At 41.9% G+C, this 19533-nt stretch overlaps 1 protein-coding gene across 1 annotated transcript; it reads right to left on the bottom strand.

Annotated features, from left to right (window-relative positions):
- Positions 1–9987: 9987 nt before the first annotated feature.
- LOC148149396 (uncharacterized) lies at positions 9988–10701 on the bottom strand. Its single transcript, XM_087989481.1, has one exon. The coding sequence runs from the start codon at positions 10699–10701 to the stop codon at positions 9988–9990; it is 714 nt and encodes a 237-aa protein (XP_087845607.1).
- Between the last annotated feature and the right edge of the window lie 8832 nt (positions 10702–19533).

The following is a 19533-nucleotide window of genomic DNA, read 5'->3' as shown; positions in this document are numbered from 1 at the left end:
TGCCACCTAGTTCATGATTTCCCTCATCCACTCACCATCTACCCTGTTCAATTCCCTCTGCATCTTATATGTTTCAATAAGAGAACATCTCATTTTTCTAAATTCCAATAGATGCAACCTGCTCAAATATTCCTCTTAAAACATGTCAGGAATCAGCCTGTTGACCCTTTTCTCAACTGTTTTGAATGTACATCTCTTTTCTAAAAGAAACTAAAATTGTACACGAACAATAGATAGAATGGAATAGCAACTTATTATCACGTATTTTTATAAAAGAAAAGTGAAAAGTTTTATAAGTCACCATACCACGGCAACTGTAATAATGACAAAAGTCATGGATAAGAAGAAGAGAGAAAAAGTGAAAATTAAGGCAAAGTTCATCTCACATCAATTTCAGCTCGGGGAAAGCCAATTAAAATTATGAATGTTGCTGCAATATCACCTCATCAATGCCCTGAATAATTGTAGTGAGACGTGTCTACTTTTTGAACCCCTTAAAGGCCAAAATTCCATATGCCTTCCTGATTATTTGCACGCTAACTTTTCAGATTCATACACAAGAATCCATCAGATGTTAAGACCTTAAGACATTGGAGCAGAAGTAGGCATTTGATCTGTTCTGCTGTTAATGAAATCGTTGCTGATCTGACAATCCTCAAATCCATTTTTCCTGCCTTTTCCATCTAATCCTTGGTTCCCTTAATGGATGATCATGTGCTGCTATTGTAATATTCCAAAATGAACAGTCTCACATTTCCCCACATTACACTCAAAATCATGTGCACTCGCTTAACTTACTTGTATCCTTTTTCATATTTTTATGTTCTCTTTACAACTTGATTACCTACCGATCTTTGTATTGTCAGCAAATTTGGCTACAATACAATTTGTCCCTTCATCTGAGTCATTACAATATAATGTAAATTGTTGAGACCCCAGCACTGATCCCTGTGGCATGCCATTATTTACAGTTCACTAAGCTGAAAATGACCCATTTATCCCAACTGTCTGCTCTGTGTTCATTAGCCAGTCCTCTATCCATGTTAAGATATATCATGATCAACAGCATGACCTCTATCTTCTGAAGTAATTTTACATGGCACTTTACCAAATACTTTTGCAAGGCACAGTCCCACTTTAGCACTTTGTTCTTCCAAAATGAAATTTTCTTCATGAATGCTATGATTTAATCTCACACTTGAAGAAATTTTTGCTTTTTTTTCCTTCAGTTAATTCCAGTTTTTCAAATATGTCACAGAGAATCAACAAATCTCTTTTATTGCAGTCCACTTAAATGCAAGCAGCGGACCCCTCAATTCAAAAACATATTTTAGCTCCTTCCTCTTGACAATCAGTTTATCCCTGTGAGAAACCAGAAATCATGTTCAGATTTCATGCCTTTACGGGTTTACAAACAGAGATATATGATATGGATGAGGTTAATGGGTAGTTTATAATTGATGTGACCAGCTACTTGTTAATTGTTTCCTATTAATTTAGAAAAGCTAGTCTCATTCATGGTGCCACAAATCTAATATCAATTGTCATAAAATTGTCCTTTTTAAAAATGCATTCATGGGTGCCATTAGCTATGTCAACATTTATTATCCATCCCTAATTACCCAGAGGGCAGTTAAGAACAGCCATATTGTTGTGGTTCTGAAGTCACATATAGGCCAGACCAGGTCAGGTTGGAAGATTTCCTTCTCCAAAAGATGTTTATGAATCAGATGGTTTTTTATGACAATTGACAGTGATTACATGGTCCTCAATAGGCCAGTTTTATATTGAATCAGATTTCACTGTCCACCTCAGGGGGATTTTAACTCATATGTCGAGGGGATAGCCTAGGGCTCTGGATTATTTGTCTAGTGATATGATGACCATCTCCCCTCTAACCCGACTCACTAATTTCTCTCAAGGAAGGAAATCTTACCCAGTCTTGCCGACAAATGGCACTAAGGTAAAAACAAGGACTGCAGATGCTGGAAACCAGACACTAGATTAGAGTGGTGCTGGAAAAGCACAGCAGTTCAGGCAGCATCCAAGGAACAGGGAAATCGACGTTTTGGGCAAAAGCCCTTCATCAGGAATAGAGGCAGAGTGCCTGCAGGGTGGAGAGATAAATGAGAGAAGGGTGGGGGTGGGGAGAAAGTAGCATAGAGTACAATAGGTGAATGGGGGTGGGGATGGAAGTGATAGGTCAGGGAGGAGGGTGAGGGAAGGTAGCAAAGAGTACATTGGGTAAATGGGGGTGGGGATGAAGGTGATAGGTCAGGGAGGAAGTTGGAGTAGATACGTGGAAAGGAAGATGGGCAGGTAGGACATATGACACTAATCCCATTGTAATATGGCTAACTCTTACCTGCCCTCTGAATTGATAGAGCAATCTAATCAGTTCAGGGGTAATTAGAAATAGGCAATAAAAGTCTTGCCAATGATATGCTCATTCCATGAAAGAATAAAGACATATGCCCTGACATAGATGGATTAACATTAGTAGAAACTCCAGTCATGTGATCCCAGGGAATTGTTCTGTCCTCCATGTAGCCTGTAATACACTGAATATTCCATGGGCTTTTTTTTTGGTCTGAAATTGGAAGAGTAAACATAATGTTAAAAGAATACTTCTACGACATGTAGCACACAAAAGTCACTGTATGTTTGCAATGTTGTTGCTACTCGTCAATTTGAAGAGCAAAAGTGAGTATCTATTTCAGATACCCTACAAATATAGTTTCCTGATTAGTTGCCATTGCCTCAACATCTCATAGTGTTGTTTCAGAGAAGGACTTAAACTTCAAGTTCATTTGCCTTCACTTCTCCAGACATTAGTCTAATTATATTGAAAAGAGTAGTTAAAATAAAATAAATAACAGTTTGCAATTGCAAACTGATAGCTCATAAAGTTGAGAGATGGGTAAGGTACTTTTAATCTGAACTAGTTTCTACGAAAGCTCCTTATTTCAATGTGAGAAAAATGATTCTGTTTTCGATATTTGAAAAGAGTCTTCAAGTCTTGCTTACACTTATTTGACTTCATGTTCTCGTTAGACAGCACTCGGAGATATTTCACCTGCAATGGAGTCATGTGACTCAGCAGTGGAGATAAAAGTTCTGCATAATAATGTGTCAATGGCATTAGAAGCAAATTGCTATTAATTATCAGGTTGACTATCAGTCAAGACTGTTGAGCTCAGAGGTAAAAAGCAGAGTTCAAAATAAATCAGGAGGTTTGGAACTTTCAGTAATAGCTTGTTCCTGGTCCCACCTTTCCACCTAAGCCTCAAATCATACATTCCCCTCTTTCCCACCATTTGATTGGACACATGTGCACTTTCCTACTGCCCAATCTTCAAATTCCTGTGCAGAAACTGCATATTGACAGAGGCAGTGCATTGTAATGACTACCTCAATATTTTGGATTTATTATGATCCATTCAACCCAGCATGACCCCTGAGTGACCCCAAATGAAGTCAGAACCCAAGGTTTGGAAATCACAACATCGATTGCAAGCCACCCTCATTTTAAATAGTACACATTTCAAGATATTTATCTTAAACATTTATGAGCAACATAATTATCTGCACTTTCCAACAAAAGATTTGATTTTCATATTCATTTTCATATGATCTTCATGCACAATTCCAAATGAGAACTTATGTATCAGCACAAAAATTGAATTCACAATATGATTTGGTCCATGGGAAATCATGTCTCACAAACTTGATTTGAGTTTTTTGAAGAAGTAACAAAGAGGATTGATGAGGGCAGAGCAGTAGACATGATCTATATGGCCTTCAGTAAAGTGTTCGACAAGGTTCCCCATGGGAGACTGGTTAGCAAGGTTAGATCTCATGGAATCCAGAGAGAACTAGACGAATGGATGCAGAACTAACTCAAAGGTAGAAGACAGAGGGTGGTGATGGAGGGTTGCTTTTCAGATTGGAGGCCTGTGACCAGTCGAGTACCACAAGGATTGGTGCTGGGTCCACTACTTTTCATCAGTTATACAAATGATTTGGATGTGAGCTTATGAGGTACAGTTAGTAAGCTTATAGTTGACACCAAAATTAGAGGTGTAGTGGACAGCTCCACTACACCTCGGATTACAACAGGATCTTGATCAAATGGGCCAATGGGCTGAGGAGTGGCAGATGAAGTTTAATTTAGATGAATGCAAGGTGCTGCATTTTGGGAAAGCAAATCTTAGCAGGACTTATACACTTAATGGTAAGGTCCTAGGGAGTGTTGCTCAACAAAGAGACCTTGGAGTGCAGGTTCATAGCTCCTTGAAAGTAGAGTCGCAGATAGATAGGATAATGAAGAAGGCATTTGGTTTGCTTTCCTTTATTGGTCAGAGTATTGAGTACAGGAGTCGAGAGGTCATGTTGCAGCTGTACAGAGCATTGGTTAGGCCACATTTGGAATATTGCGAGCAATTCTAGTCTCCTTCCTATCGGAAGGATGTTGTGAAACTTAAAAGGTTTTAGAAAAGAGTTACAAGGATTTTGCTTACAAGGATATTGCCAAGATTGGGGGATTTGAACTATAGAGAAAGGTTGAATAGGCTAGGGCTGTTTTCCCTGGAGACTGAGTGGCGATGTTATAGAGGTTTATAAAATCATGAGGGTCATGGATAGAGTAAATAGACAAGAATTTTTTCCCTGAGGTGGGGGAGTCAGAACTAGAGGGCACAGATATATGGTGAAAGCGGAAAGATATAAAAGAGACCTACGGGGCACCTTTTTCATGCAGAGGATGATGCATGTGTGGAATGAGCTGCCAGAGGAAGTAGTGGAGGCTAGTACAATTTCAACATTTAAAAGGCAACTGGATGGTTATATGAATAAGGGAAGAGTTTGGAGGGATATGGGCCCGGTGCTCGCCGGTGGGACTAGATTGTTTTGGTTGGAATGGACGAGTCGGACTGAAGGGTCTGTTTCCGTGCTATACATCTCTATGACTCTATGGCTCTATGGAATAAAGAATTAGAGTCATGGAGATGTACAACACAGAAACAGACCCTTCGGTCCAACTCGTCCATGCCAGACCTGATATCCTAAATTAATGTAGTTCTATTTGCCAGCACCTGGCCCATATCCCTCTAAACCCTTCTTATTCATGTACCCATCCAAATGTCTTTTAAATGTTGTAATTGTACCAGCCTTCACCACTTCCTCTGCAGTTCATTCCATACACACACCACCCTCTGTGTGAAAAAGATGGTGCTTAAAGGTTTACTGTTATCATAAAATCGAATCAATAGCAGAAGCTAGGTTAATACAAAATGTTCAGTGTTCTGGCTGTAATGTGCTGATAGGCTGAGCTTTCTTTGCATTCTTCCAATATTCTTGTACTTTAAGAGCTGACATAGTGCACCCTTCAAGTGAACAACTGAATTTGAAGATAAAACGGATACACTCTTAAATTCTGTGCTTTTGAAAATGCTACTGTAGATTCTACTGTCATCTTAGGTCCTGCAGATGGACAATACTTACAACGGTAACAGTAACAACAGATCCACACTGTCACTAGAATCATTCCTCTTTAGCAAACAGGAAAGCAATTCTGTTTTGCATACCAATAGTTTACTAGACATGTAATAATATTCCAAAAGAGGGCGCGTTATTAATTCATAGATCTAATCCAGATTCTATTTAGGTCACAAATATTCACACTTAGTCCACTTAGAGGTTGTTTAGACTTAAATCTAAAGTTGCTATAAAAATTATGTGACAGGATTAAAATTCAAGTACGGGGGGTTTTCAATATGACGGTGATCCAGTAGGTCTGCCCTGCTGAGCTCTAAACCAGAACCCAGACAAAGTGGTGCACTCACCCTCCCTTTATTACCCAATGTGGTAGAAATAGTCATTTTTTGACCCTCAGAATTGTTCAGTGTTAGATTAAAATATGAAAATGACCAAAGGGAAGGGACCGCGAGGATTGCAGCAAGCCAGGCACCATCCCTCCACCCCCCGCAACAACGGACATGCCCATGGCTGTGGCATCAGCCTCCGTGATCGCTGCAGGGACTTACACGTGGAGCAGAGCCTGGTCTCAGAGTTTGTGAAACTCCAAGCGAAGATCGATTCAGCAATGGAGGAGACCTGGGCCAGGCTTGAACCGATCTCAGTCAAGCTGCAGAAGCATGACCAGGAGATCCAGCATCTCGGCCAGCTTGTCATGGAGGTGGAGCAATGGGCCACAGCCTCCGAAACCGCGGCGGAATCCCTGGCGCGTCGGGTCCAGGCCCTGGAACGGCATGTATAGGTCTTGAAGTAGCTGGTCAACAACCTTGAAAATCGAGGCTATTGAAAGAACATCCATTTGGTGGGGTTTCCAGAATGGGAGGAGGAAGGCCAGCTTGTCAGCTTCTTGCAGCAATGGATCCTACAGTTTTTGAAGCTGGAAGTCCGGGCTGGCCAGGTGCGGGTTGAGCGGGCCCACCAGGTCACTGTGTGCAGGCCTAGATCAGACCAGCACCCCCACACAGTCCTAGAGCAACTACAGCACTACAGAGATAAGCGACTGATGCTGGAAGCCTCTAGAGCACCGGGGAAGGATCCTCAGGCTCTGATATATAAAGGATCACAAGTTATGTTTTTCCAAGACTTTTCTGTGGTTGTGATTCATAAGAGGAAAGCCTTTGATGAAGTAAAAAGGCAGATGAGGGACTTGATATCCAGTATTCTGTAAGATATCCACAACATTACGTTTCATCCACAGAAGGTCCGTGTTCAATTTTGACTCACCGGAAAAGGCAAAGGAGTTCCTGCATGCTTTAAAATAGACTGCCTGGCTCGAATAATATGGACATTAATGTTTATTTTGTTTTTCTTTGTAATTTGCCTGGTTTACCTGGTTGTCGGGGGGCTTTTTTTTAATATACGTGTGGGTCATAATTTTTTTTTCTTTTCTTCTCCTGTCTCTTTCCCTTCCAGTCATCTTTTGTTTTTATTTTCTTCTGGTATGGGATGGGGTGTGGGGGGGAGGGGCACACGGTTGGGGGAGGCGGGGGGGGGTGAGGTTATATATTTCTGTTCTACAGGGAGTGCCTAGAGTTACAGTATGGAGGGACGGGTTGAATGCCCACTTTTAACTTTCTTGTTATAAGATGTCTGTAATTTTTATCCTACTTTATGTTGTCTGGGGTGGGGGTACATTTTCAGCTAGAAGGAGCCATGGAGGGGTTAGTAGGTAGTATGAACACCCCCTGTGGGCAAGGGGCAAGTCTCCTTTCATTTGTGTTATATGTTGGCATTTTGTAGAAGTAGCTGTTAGAAGTTTTGATTTGATAGTTTTGGAAGTTGTATTTTTAAATTTATACGAACTGTTTACTGTTTTCACTTGGCGCGCTGAGTGGGGTTCTTCCTCCCGGTGGGGTGGGGGTGGGGGTGGGGGGGTCACGGACTGTTTCAGATGGCTATGGCTAGCTATTCATTTAAATGGTGCACCTGGAATGTTAAGGGGAATCATTCACCAATTAAGAGAGAAAATATACTTTCTAGCCTTAGAAAAGAGAGGGCCGATGTAGCCTTGCTGCAAGAAACACATTTAGCCAATAAGGAGCACTTGAAGTTGCAGCAGGGAGGGTTCGGATGGGTGTTGTTCTCATCCTTTATTCCGAAAAGCAGAAGAGTTGCTACATTTATCCGGAAGAATCTCCCATTTCAACTGTTAGACAAAAGTAAGGATGAATATGGATGGTTTATGATTCTTAAAGCCTTAATATATGGGGAGGAATATGGGATTTTGAATGTATATTGCCCCCCGGCACATCTCTCAAATTTTTAATGGATGCGCTTTCCAGGTTGATGACCCTTGGGGTGCATCATATAATTAAAGGGGGAGACTTTAATCGGCTTACTGACCCCGAAGTGAAAAGGATGCCTTTGCGGGTATGTCCCTGCAATCCAGGCATTTGGTGGACCTGAACAGGGAGATGGGGTTGGTGGATATGTGGAGATGTCTTCACCCCAAAGGCAGGGATTTCACCTTTTTCTCTCATCCACATAAGTGCTATACCAGAATTGACATGTTTTTGTCTCATCGACCTTTTGAATTTGGTGCTGTCTTGCAGAATATGGAACATAGCTGTTTCTGATCATGTGGCAGTGTACATGGAGGTCAAGGCCAGTGGTAATGGGACAGGCTTGTGGCACTGGCGCATGGATCCTTTCCTCTTGAAGGATAGCAAGTTTATAGAGTATTTTTCGCGGGAATTTAAAATCTTTTGGGACATTAATTTGAGTATGGCCAGTAATCCATCAGTGCTCTGGGAGACTGCCAAGGCCTATGCACTGGGTTTGATTATTTCTTACTCAGCAACCTAGAAATGGCAAAGGGGAAAGCAACAGTGTTTGCTTGAGGCTCGGCTGAAGGCAGCTGAGTTAGCATACTTTGACAGACTGTCTGTAACTAAATTGCAGCAGATTATAGCCCTTAGGACTACTTTGAATGTTGCACTCACCCAGACAGCAAAGAGGGAAATCTCTTTTGCAAAACAGAGGTTATTTGAGTATGGTGCTAAACCAGATAGATATCTAGCGTACTTGGCCAGAAAGGAGAATATCCCCATCTATCACATTCATCAGAGAGAATGCTGATACTCTTACTTGCAATGCCAAAAAGATTAATGCAGCATTTAGGAAGTTCCACTCTGAGCTGTACTGGTTGGAGGGCTGTGAGGACAGATTGATGAAGATGGAGTTCTTTTTTTCCATCCTGCACCTTTCAGGGGTAACCTCAGAACAGGCGTCCTTTCTGAATGCCGCCCTGACAATCCAGGAAATACAGGAGGCGGTGAGGCAGCTCCAGAGTGGTAAAGTGCCCGGTTCAGATGGATTTCAAACTGAGTTTTATAAGGAGTTTATAGACATGCTGGTTGGGCCAATGTTGGATATGTCCAACTACTCATACCGTCAGGACTGCCTCCCATTCTCTCTGAGAGAAGCAAATATTTTTCTCATTCTTAAGGAAGGGAAAGCCCCAGAGGATTGTATCTCGGACAGGCCTATGTTGTTACTGAACATGGATTTTAAAATACTGTCAAAAATGCTGGCGATAAATTTGGACAGGATTTTGCCTTTCATTGTAAAGGAGGACCTCAGACAGGTTTTATTAAGGGTCGTATGTTCTACTAATAATATTAGAAGAGTATTAAACATGGTCCAGGTGTGCTAGCAAGGCTTGATTCCAGCTTGGTAGTCTCCCTGGATGTAGAGAAAGTGCTTGAACGGGTAGAGTGGCCGTACCTCTTTTATATACTGGAGCGGTTTGGTCTTGGAAGGGTTTTTGCCAAGTGGATGGCAGTGTTATATCGTGACCTGAATGCAGCGGTTCTCACAATGGTATACAGTCAAATAATTTTAGTATCAGCAAAGTTCTTTACTATCCTATGTGGCCTACTGGGCTTGCCAGGACCCGTGATCAATTTGGTTGGACATTGAGGTCTCCCAGGCAAAATGCCAACTCATCAATTTGTTGTTTACGGACAAGATGAGGACTGTTACGGACCATTGCAGAAACCCGATTGTCCTTAACATGGTTAAAGCATGGAGAATGATGTGGCAAAGTGAGGGCAATTTACAAAAAACTTCCCCTTTTACTCCCATAGTAGGAATGTTAGGATTTCGGCTGGAATTGATGGACTCTGGCTTTAAGCTCTGGGAGCCTCGAGGAGTCTCCTGTTTGGGAGATTTATTTGATGGGGAGGTCATGGTGTCTTTTGAGCAGCTGAGTCAGAAATATGAGCCATCTAGGAGGGATGTCTTTCGTTACTTTCTTTTTTTTTATTTCAAAAATATACTTTATTCATAAAATACTTTAATGGTCTGTACAGTTGGACATGCCATACATATGTAAACATTCCATTTACATTTACAGGAAAACAGAGTAATCATTCCTATTTACAGGTCTGAGGCGTCAGCAGAGCCCAAATGACTGCGCGGGCCCCCTGTTCTTCTTTAGGCAGGCAGATGTTACACGGTGGTCTTTCCCCACCGCGCCTTGGCGGCAGCTGCCCCGAGCTTCAGCGCGTCCCTCAAAACGTAGTCCTGGACCTTGGAATGTGCCAGTCTGCAACACTCAGTCGGGGTCAACTCCTTCAGCTGGAAGATCAACAGGTTTCGGACCGCCAAGAGAGTGTCCTTCACCGCGTTGATGATCCTCCATGCGGAGTTGATGTTCGTCTCGGTGTGCGTCCCGGGGAACAGGCCGTAGAGCACGGAGTCCCGCGTCACGGCGCTGCTCGGGACGAACCTCGACAAACACCACTGCATTCCTCTCCAGACTTCTTCTGCATAGGCACATTCCAGAAGGAGGTGTGTGACAGTCTCGTCCCCCCCGCAGCCGCTTCGAGAGCAGCGTGCGGTGCGGCTGAGAGTCCGGGCATGCATAAAGGATCTCACAGGCAGAACCCTTCTCACCACCAGCCAAGCCATGTCTTGGTGCTTGTTGGAAAGTTCTGGCGATGAGGCATTCTGCCAAATGGCTTTGACAGTCTGCTCAGGGAACCGCTCGATAGGATCCGCCCTCTCCTTTTCCCGAAGGGTCTCAAGGACACTACGTGCTGACCACTTCCTGATGGACTTGTGGTCAAAGGTGTTTTTCTTCATAAACTTCTCCACGATGGACAGGTGATACGGAACGGTCCAACTACTCGGAGCGTTCCGCGGCAGCGAGGCCAGGCCCATCCTTCGCAACACCGGGTACAGGTAGAACCTCAGTACGTAGTGACACTTGGTGTTTGCGTACCAGGGATCCACGCACAGCTTGATGCAGCCACACACAATGGTGGCCATCAGGGTGAGGGTGGCATTGGGTGTATTTTTTCCCCCGTTGCCCAGATCTTTGTACAGCAAGTCCCTTCGGACCCGATCCATCTTTGACCTCCATATAAACTGGAAGATGGCCCGGGTGACTGCAGCGGCACAGGTTCTGGGAATAGGCCAGACCTGTGCCACGTATAACAGCAATGACAGGGCCTCACACCTGATGACCAGGTTTTTTCCCGTGATGGAGAGCGACCGTAACTTCAGGGACATTATACAGAAAAAGACTATAGGTTAGTCCCAATAGTCAGCTTAGGGCTATGGGTGCTCTCTCGGTCAGCACCCTCTATCACTTGTTAGGAGGTAATGTTTCAAAGGACATTGAGTGGCTATGTGAAATCTGGACTCGTGAATTGGGGGTGGAAATCTCATCAGAGGTGTGGGAAGATATTTGGGCGAACGTAAGGAAGATTTTGATTTGTAACAAGATGCAGGCTATACAAATGAAGGTACTCCAGAGGGCTCATTTGGAACTGGAGCGGTTTGTGAAATTTAAGACAAGGGTGTCCCCAATGTGCCCCAAATGTAAAACAGATGTTAGTACTCTTACTCACTGATTGTGGTCATGCCACAAGCTTCGTCGGGGTGCCATAACAAGTGTTTTGGAAGAGGTCTTGGGAACAGAGGTTAAGTTGGATCCAGTGTCCCTCCTCTTGGGTTTGCCAAATCTCCCCTCTTTGGACGTGCATGAGACGAAACTATTTAATATTATTTTATTCTGTGCGAGAAAGAACATTCTAATGAGCTGGGTATCGGAGAATCTCCTGGGACTCTGGGGCCGGCGTAGATTAGTTATGGAGCACATCCCCCTGGACTTCCTTACAAGTATGCTGTACCAAAAAACAGAAATGTTTTATATAACATGGCAGCCCTTTCTGAATCATGACTTGTTGGCTATATTGGTCAGAGCCTTTGTATAGTCATGAGGGCTATGTTCGGCAGTCAGGGGGCCCCTGGGGAGAAATTCCTGAACAAATACAGGTTTGCTTACAGATGCTTCCGGTGGTGGGGAGCTTTGGTGGGATTGTGCTGAGTGCGGTAACTTAACTGAATATAACTTAATTTACCTTGGTTTAACGGTTTAATTTAATTTGTTTTCTTAGTAATTGATTGAATTGTTGTTTTGTAGGGTTTTTTTCTGTCTCTCCTCAGTGGTTTGTGGAGTAGAGTAGTAGTTTGTTTTCTGTTATTGTCATTATATTATAAAGTCGGTATACTATTTTGTAGTGACTTTGTAATTGAAAGTTTGTGAGAAGATTTGTAGCTCGGGTGCTCATTGCTGTGGTTCTGTTCGCTGAGCTGGAAGTTTTTGTTGCAAACGTTTCGTCCCCTGTCTAGGTGACATCCTCAGTGCTTGGGAGCCTCCTGTGAAGCGCTTCTGTGGTGTTTCCTCCGGCATTTATAGTGGCCTGTCCCTGCCACTTCCGGTTGTCAGTTTCAGCTGTCCGCTGTAGTGGCCGGTATATTGGGTCCAGGTCGATGTGTTTGTTGATGGAGTTTGTGGATGAGTGCCATGCTTCTAGGAATTCCCTGGCTGTTCTTTGTTTCGCTTGCCCTATAATGGTAGTGTTGTCCCAGTCAAATTCATGTTGCTTGTCGTCTACGTGTGTGGCTACTAGGGATAGCTGGTCGTGTCGTTTCGTGGCTAGTTGAAAGCAACCACCCCAATACACACAAACGAAGTTGCATCAAGACACTATTCAAAAGGGCCACAACACACTGCAGCACACCAGAACTGCAAAAAGAGGAAGAGGAACACCTATACAAGGTATTCCCCAAAAACGGATATCCTCGCAATTTCATCAACAGATGCCTAAGGGAAAGACAACGGAACGAGGACATGCCGCAACCCAAAGGACTAGCCACACTACCATACATCAAGAACATCTCTGAAATGAAAGCCAGACTACTGTGACCACTAGGACTTATAACAGCACACAAACCAACAGCCACTCTCAGACACCAACTCACCAGAACGAAGGACCTGATATCCAGCATGAGCAAAACTAATGTAGTGTACAAAATCCCATGCAAGGACTGCACAAAACACTATATAGGACAAACAGGAAGACAGCTAACGATCCGCATCCACGAACATCAACTAGCCATGAAACGACACGACCAGCTATCCCTAGTAGCCACGCACATAGACGAGAAGCAACATGAATTTGACTGGGACAACACTACCATTATAGGGCAAGCGAAACAAGGAACAGCCAGGGAATTCCTAGAAGCATGGCACTCATCCACAAACTCCATCAACAAACACATCGACCTGGACCCAATATACCGGCCACTACAGCGAACAGCTGAAACTGACAACCGGAAGCAGCAGGGACAGGCCACTATAAATGCCGGAGGAAACATCACAGAAGCGCTTCACAGGAGGCTCCCAAGCACTGAGGTTGTCACCTAGACAGGGGACGAAACGTTTGCAACAAAAACTTCCAGCTCGGCGAACAGAAGCACAACAGTGACTTTGTAATTTTGTAAAAAAAATCAATTTTTTTTTATTTTTACAAGAAAACATTCAAATATATGTTATTTGTGATAATAAAGCATTGGTTGAAATTTTACATGAGGGTGGGGGAGGATGTGTTGACAGGTTGGGAGATGGCGTAAAATTGGGCAACATGACATTGCCTCATTGGTCAATTTTCCATGCACGAATGGCCCTATTAGGTGCTACGGGGTCTCATTCACCCATGAGCTAATTGCGGCCTTTTAGTAATTTGTTAACCAATGATGTGCCTCCTTCCAGGGCTGGTGAGATTTTACCCATGATAGGAAGATGCTGAAACCAATTATTCAGGCTATCAAGGAAAATCCTTTGGCCTCGTGACCATGCCAATGTGTGGTCATCCTCTTCAAGCACACGGTGCTCGCTGAGATCTCCCAAAGGTATTCCACCCACATTCACCGCCCCCGCCCCCCGCCGCCTCCATACCCATCCCCCCCACCAATCTGTTGATTCCAACCCTCTCACTGAACCTGTCTTCCTGGCCCTGGTAAGACTCTAAACATATCTGACCAGGAACTTTCTTCTGTGGAGCTGGCTACTATCTCATCAGTGGCCATTGCCCCCAGGGACAAGACACCTTTAACCATTTAATTAGCCAGCATCTCTTGGGGATAGACTTCCTCTCAATTAGGGACAAATGTTAAATGGCAATGGTGCAGGTCCATCTCAATCTTAGCCCCAACGTGGAGAAGATGGATGCTCCTTGCTTCACAAGGTCAACATACGGAACAGTTAGAGTTGTGGTTATGGCTGTCCAAGTCAGACAATCACCCACATGTAGAATTTTGATCCTGAAACATCCTGGTCTGGTGGTGGCATAAACAATCATTGAGATGGCTGAAGCAATTGAATGAATTGTTGACCTCAACTATAATTTTTTCCCCAGCCATACAAAAGTGAATCAAAATCAATGGCAATCAAGTGCAAAACCTTCCACTGATTGGAGTATATCAAGCACAACGAAAGATTGTTGTGATTGTTAGAGGCCGATTATAGATTAAAAGATGGTGAACTAAAATGGTGGCATGGACCCAGAGAGTGGTGACAGCCGAGGCCGAGTGAATGAGAAGAGGTGTCTGGCAGCATTGGCAGTAGTAGAAGCAATGCCAGGATGATGCAAACATGACTCCACCCCAATGCGGGGTCTCCGGCGAGCAAGGAGCAGATCCTGGGCTAACTCTCCTGGCCTGGGCTCGCTGGCTGAGTCAAGACTCCAGATCTGCAGCTAGGCCCCGAACAAGTGGCAGCGTCGGCAAAGTGGATGGTGGGACCACTGCGAGCGAGGTCCGACAGCATTGTCTGGATGAGCATTGGTTGGGGCTACAGAGGTACGAGAACTTGCCCACAGCCCGAGCTCAGACCCGGCAGTCGCAGAGGCCTGTGACTGACAACAGGAGCCCATTACAGAGACCCTAGGCAATGCAAAGTGAAGCAGTGGAGGAGGAGCAAGAAGGGCAGAGAAAGATAAATGCTACTTCAGTAATATCTTTTAATATATTCAGTAACTCAAAATAGTGCCAGAGCTTGACAACACAACGCTTTTCACTGTTTTTTTTAAATACATGTGACAATAAATCATTTAATTCAATCTTTTCAGCCCCAGGGCATCATTGCAATAGTTCGTCAGCTTAGATATTTCTTTAATCTATCTGTTCAGAGATATTATTACACATTTCTTAAGGAAAGTGGGACTTGAGCCCAGTCCTCCAGGCTTAGAGATCAGGATACTACCACTGTGCCACAAAGGCCCCTAGGTAGCTCAGGATAGGTATTTTCTAACCGGCCTGATCAGAGATGTTACTGCCCACCTCTGGAGGAGGTAGTACTTGAAACTTGAATCTCAGGGTTTAGACACAAGCACTGCACCACACATAAGCCCCTAACTTCCATTGGATAGTGCCCTAGGCCCAACTATTTTCAGCTGTTTCATCTAAGGTTTGAAGTGGGAACATTCACTGATAATTGCTCAGTATTCAGTTCCATTCACAACTTCCCAGATTAAAAAGCCATCCATGTTCAGATTATAGTCAGAAATGTGGACAGCTTCAAAGAAAAGAAGGCAACTGGAAGGTAAGTCATGGTGGAGGCATCACCGTACTTCTCTTAACATTGTCTGTGGATGCATATTTAAGGCTGAGATAGATAGATTCTTGATCATTAGGGGATTGAAGGGTTGCAGGAAAGGGGCAGGAAAGTAAATGTGAAGAATGTTGGATGAGATATGGTCATATGGGGCAGGCTGGAGGGACCAAACGGCCTACTCCTGTTCTTATCTTCTTATGGTTGTGGCGATAGTTGGAAATGACTGAATATGAAAAAACTTAAGGTAACACTGATTTTTATCAAAAAGTGAAATGCTATGTGAAGCATATTAAAATATTAAATATGTCATGACAAAAGAAATTAACAATTTTCCAGATAAACTGATTAACCATAGTTTGTATAGATTTTATTCATGTCCCATTTCTGATGATTGGAATGTCAATGTGCAATAATGTCCAGTCAAATAGTTAATAGTTACAGTCAAATAGTTAATAGTTAATAGTATTGCTTCTATATCTCTTATGGGGTTAAGTAACACAAGAAAATTCCGAATGTAATTTAGTGTATAAATTTTGATGGAAATGAATGGTGGCTCAGTGGTTAGCACTGCTGCCTTACAGTACCAGGGACTTGGGTTCAATTCCAGCCTTGTGTGACTGTCTGTGTAGAGTTTGCATGTTCTCCCTATGTCTGCATGGGTTTCCTCTGGAGGTACCAGTTTCTTCCCACAGTCCAAAGATGTTCTATTAGGTGGATTGGCCATACTAAATTTCCCATGGTATCTAGGGATATGCAGACTAGGTGCATTAGTCATGGGAAATGCAGGCTTACAGGGATAGGATGGGGTGGAGGGGTGTGAGTCTTGGTGGGATGTTCTTCAGAGGGTCAGTGTGGGCTTGATGGGCCAAATGGCCTGCTTCCAAACTGTAGGGAATCTATGAATGGTAAAGGATCAAAACTCCTTCTCAGATCTGTTGTCTTATTTTCTTAAAACAAACCCTGTTAATGTATACGGAACATGTGGTTTCTTCACATATTGTTCAACCGTTTAATATAGCAAAAGAAATTTGTATAACAAAATATTAAAACAGGCCACATCATGGATGTGACTGGAATTTGCAAACATGGAAACCCAAAGAAAATGGAATTTTAGTTTGAATTTAGATGGATTAAAAAGTAGTGTAACATCAGGCAACCCAATTATTTAGTTACTTCAGTTTCTTATAAATATCCTGAAAGGTAAGCAATGTGAGACCAATGGGCCAAAATATTTTTCTAGAAGGAAAAAAGAATGCAAATGAATTGTTTTTAAAATATACTTGAATCATATTCTGTTTCAGAACGAGAAACCTACACTTTCATTGACATTGTGTCAGTTAAAAAACCAATGCAAATCTTTCATGAGATGTGGAAAGCTGTAGAATTCCCTCAATACCGTAAATGCTAACAAAGTTCTTACCTTTGTAGTGTCAAATCACAAAACAAACCAACATGACTCTATTGAAATGCGGTGATTAGTCAGATATGGAGCTTTCTCCAGAGACCAAGCTGTTTTAAATGCAAGCTGGTAGTTATAAACAGGCAGGAGCCTATTCGTTTTACTCAGTAATCCAAAATGTTTCCAGTAATAATGCTTTCTGTGTGGAAAATGTAAATGGCTAACTTATGCTTTCCCTAATTATAAGTACTTCAGTCTTTTCCATCAGGACTATCATTTACGAGGTGCATTAAAAAAGCAGGAGTTGATGTAATAGCTAGTAGGTGCACAAGTGAGCTCCCAACAGGGTATAAAACAGCTGAAAATGATTGTAACTCAAGCGCACACTGATGTAAGAGATTTGACAAGAGTCTTCCCTTTCCCTAATATGGTGGATGACAGATTAACCTATGAGGTCATTAACCAATCTGCACTTACAATGAAGCTTCTCTGTACATGAAATTCATGCAGCCTGTAAGAGGATTTCAACATATTACTTTGCCAAATGCATTGAAAACACATTCACCTCCTGTGAAATAGTTGGCTATTTTTGTATAGATTTAAGATATATAAAAAATGTCAAATTTTAATGTGGTTTTGAAACTGAGTGCCAAATACAACTTGCTTAGCCAAAATAGTGGGCTCCTGAAAATTGCTACAGGTGTTGCTTGCAATTTATCCATTTATGGAAAAAAGTACCAATTCAAACTATCTTTTTTGTTGTTAGGTATTTAGAAAGCCATTGAAACCACTCGGGCCAATGTTACTGAGATCATTTATTGTTGGTAACTACTAATAGTCTATGGCTAGAGAATAATTTTCATAAGCACATATTGATTTAAGTCACTTTACCACATATCCAGCTTTTCTATTCTAATTGCACAAAGTCAAGAATTTCTAAATTTGGAAGTTCCAGGTTCCTGGGCAATACTGCTATATTGTATGTAAATATATCACAACAGTGAAATGAATATTATTGTAAAACAGCTAGTAAGATGCCAACTATAGATATAGTATGTTAAAAAGTTGAAATACACCCACAAGAAATTATTTCCCTGTACGTTTTGTTTTGAATTTATATTTAATTTGTTCAATATTTCTGCATATTAGTTAATAAAAAAGTCTTGAAAACCATTAAACTGATCCATTTCCTCCAGAACTCTTCAAGCATTTGGCAACAGATAACTTAAAATTTTCAGCCAAACCTGGCTTAATTATCTAAAAATTGCTTTCGAGCTGGTTGAAGTTGTATGTCTTCGTCAATTTTCTGAAACTGCTTTTCAGTGATTTGTAAGTGGAAGAAGTGACAGATGAATGTTGGGTAATGGGATATCTTTGTTACCTGGCTTTACAGGTCAGGGGAAGTACAACCAGCTGCTGAATAAAGTTCATTTCATCCATGCTGTCAAAATGGTTTAGCTGTAGCCTAAGCAGAAAAGCACCAAAATGCATTTGTGCACTTGCCCTACTGGCCATTTGAATGGACTTGCTGAGGGACAGAGCTGACCTTGGACAAATTGGATGTTGCTAAGTCACAAATGTCACTAGGAAATAGACTGAGGTTGCATTTTAGACCAGACCCTCAGGAGCAAGTAGGAATAAAAGAGTACTATCCAAGCAGATTGGTGCTCAGGTTGATCTTATTTATTATTAAACAGCCAATTAGCATTCCAAAATAATATTTTTTCCAATAAATTAAGAATAGTGTTTAGGACTGTGATTAAAAACAATGGTTATTCACATGCCAGCTTGATCTGGTTCTCACTTATAGCCTGCAATTTCAAATGAGACCCTGTATTATGTGGGTTTCCAAGCAGCAAAAGTTTGTATAAAACATCTTAAGCATACTGTTTTGACTGAATCTAAAAGTAAGATCAACTAGGCAGACCACGAATAGCCTTGCAGAATTATCTCTATGGCTTTTTCAACATTAGCTCGAAATGTTTAATAGAACAGGCTATTGCTATGGCTATCAAGGCTATCAATGTGTTTTCCATTAGTTCAGTGTATTATTCATGTTGCATCTGTCTCGTTGTCAAACGTGAATACAGAACAGGAGTGCACAAGAATTGTTATTATTTAGGAAATAGCTCCTGACCGTAAATTGTTTCTGGCCTACAATTGCTATGTCAGATACATAGCCAGGGTTGCGCTCCTAAAATTATTCTGCAAATAGAATTATTTGAATTTTAAACAACTGTTTAATTTTCATTCATTTGTATTGTAGATTTATACAGATTCCTGTGAAAGCATTGGCATTATATTTCACATTTTGTATCTAAATTTCCACAACCCATCTCAATCAGTGACCGATCTCACAATCAGTCATATTCTTAGCTTTCAAATGACATCACTTACATTATGAAGCTGTCTTTGGCATTGCCTCTGATTGAATCCAAATTGAATGTTAATGAACATGAATTACATTTCAAGTTAAAACACTTTCAAAGAAGAGGCTATTCATCAGCAATCCAGCTACAAAATAAATTTGAAATGAGCATTATTATTTTGCTGATTAAAGAATTCAAGTATGTGATAAAAACAGATAATGGATGATGGTTAATTTAGCAGTTTTGTTGTCAATGCAAAACTATTTTAATTTTACTACCACAAGGTTTAAGAAGATCTGAACAAAGCCAGGAATGACAGTATG

The sequence above is a fragment of the Chiloscyllium plagiosum genome, unplaced genomic scaffold, assembly GCF_037043375.1.
Source record: "Chiloscyllium plagiosum isolate Xiang-an unplaced genomic scaffold, Cpla_swu_hap1 HiC_scaffold_8, whole genome shotgun sequence".
Taxonomy (NCBI): domain Eukaryota; kingdom Metazoa; phylum Chordata; class Chondrichthyes; order Orectolobiformes; family Hemiscylliidae; genus Chiloscyllium; species Chiloscyllium plagiosum.
The sequence above is the reverse complement of the archived record's forward strand: the minus strand, read 5'-3'. Positions and strand labels throughout refer to the sequence as shown.

What these genes read in the sequence shown, in the direction of transcription:
- LOC148149396 (XM_087989481.1), bottom strand. Translation starts at nt 10,701, where the DNA reads ATGGGCCTGGCCTCGCTGCCGCGGAACGCTCCGAGTAGTTGGACCGTT.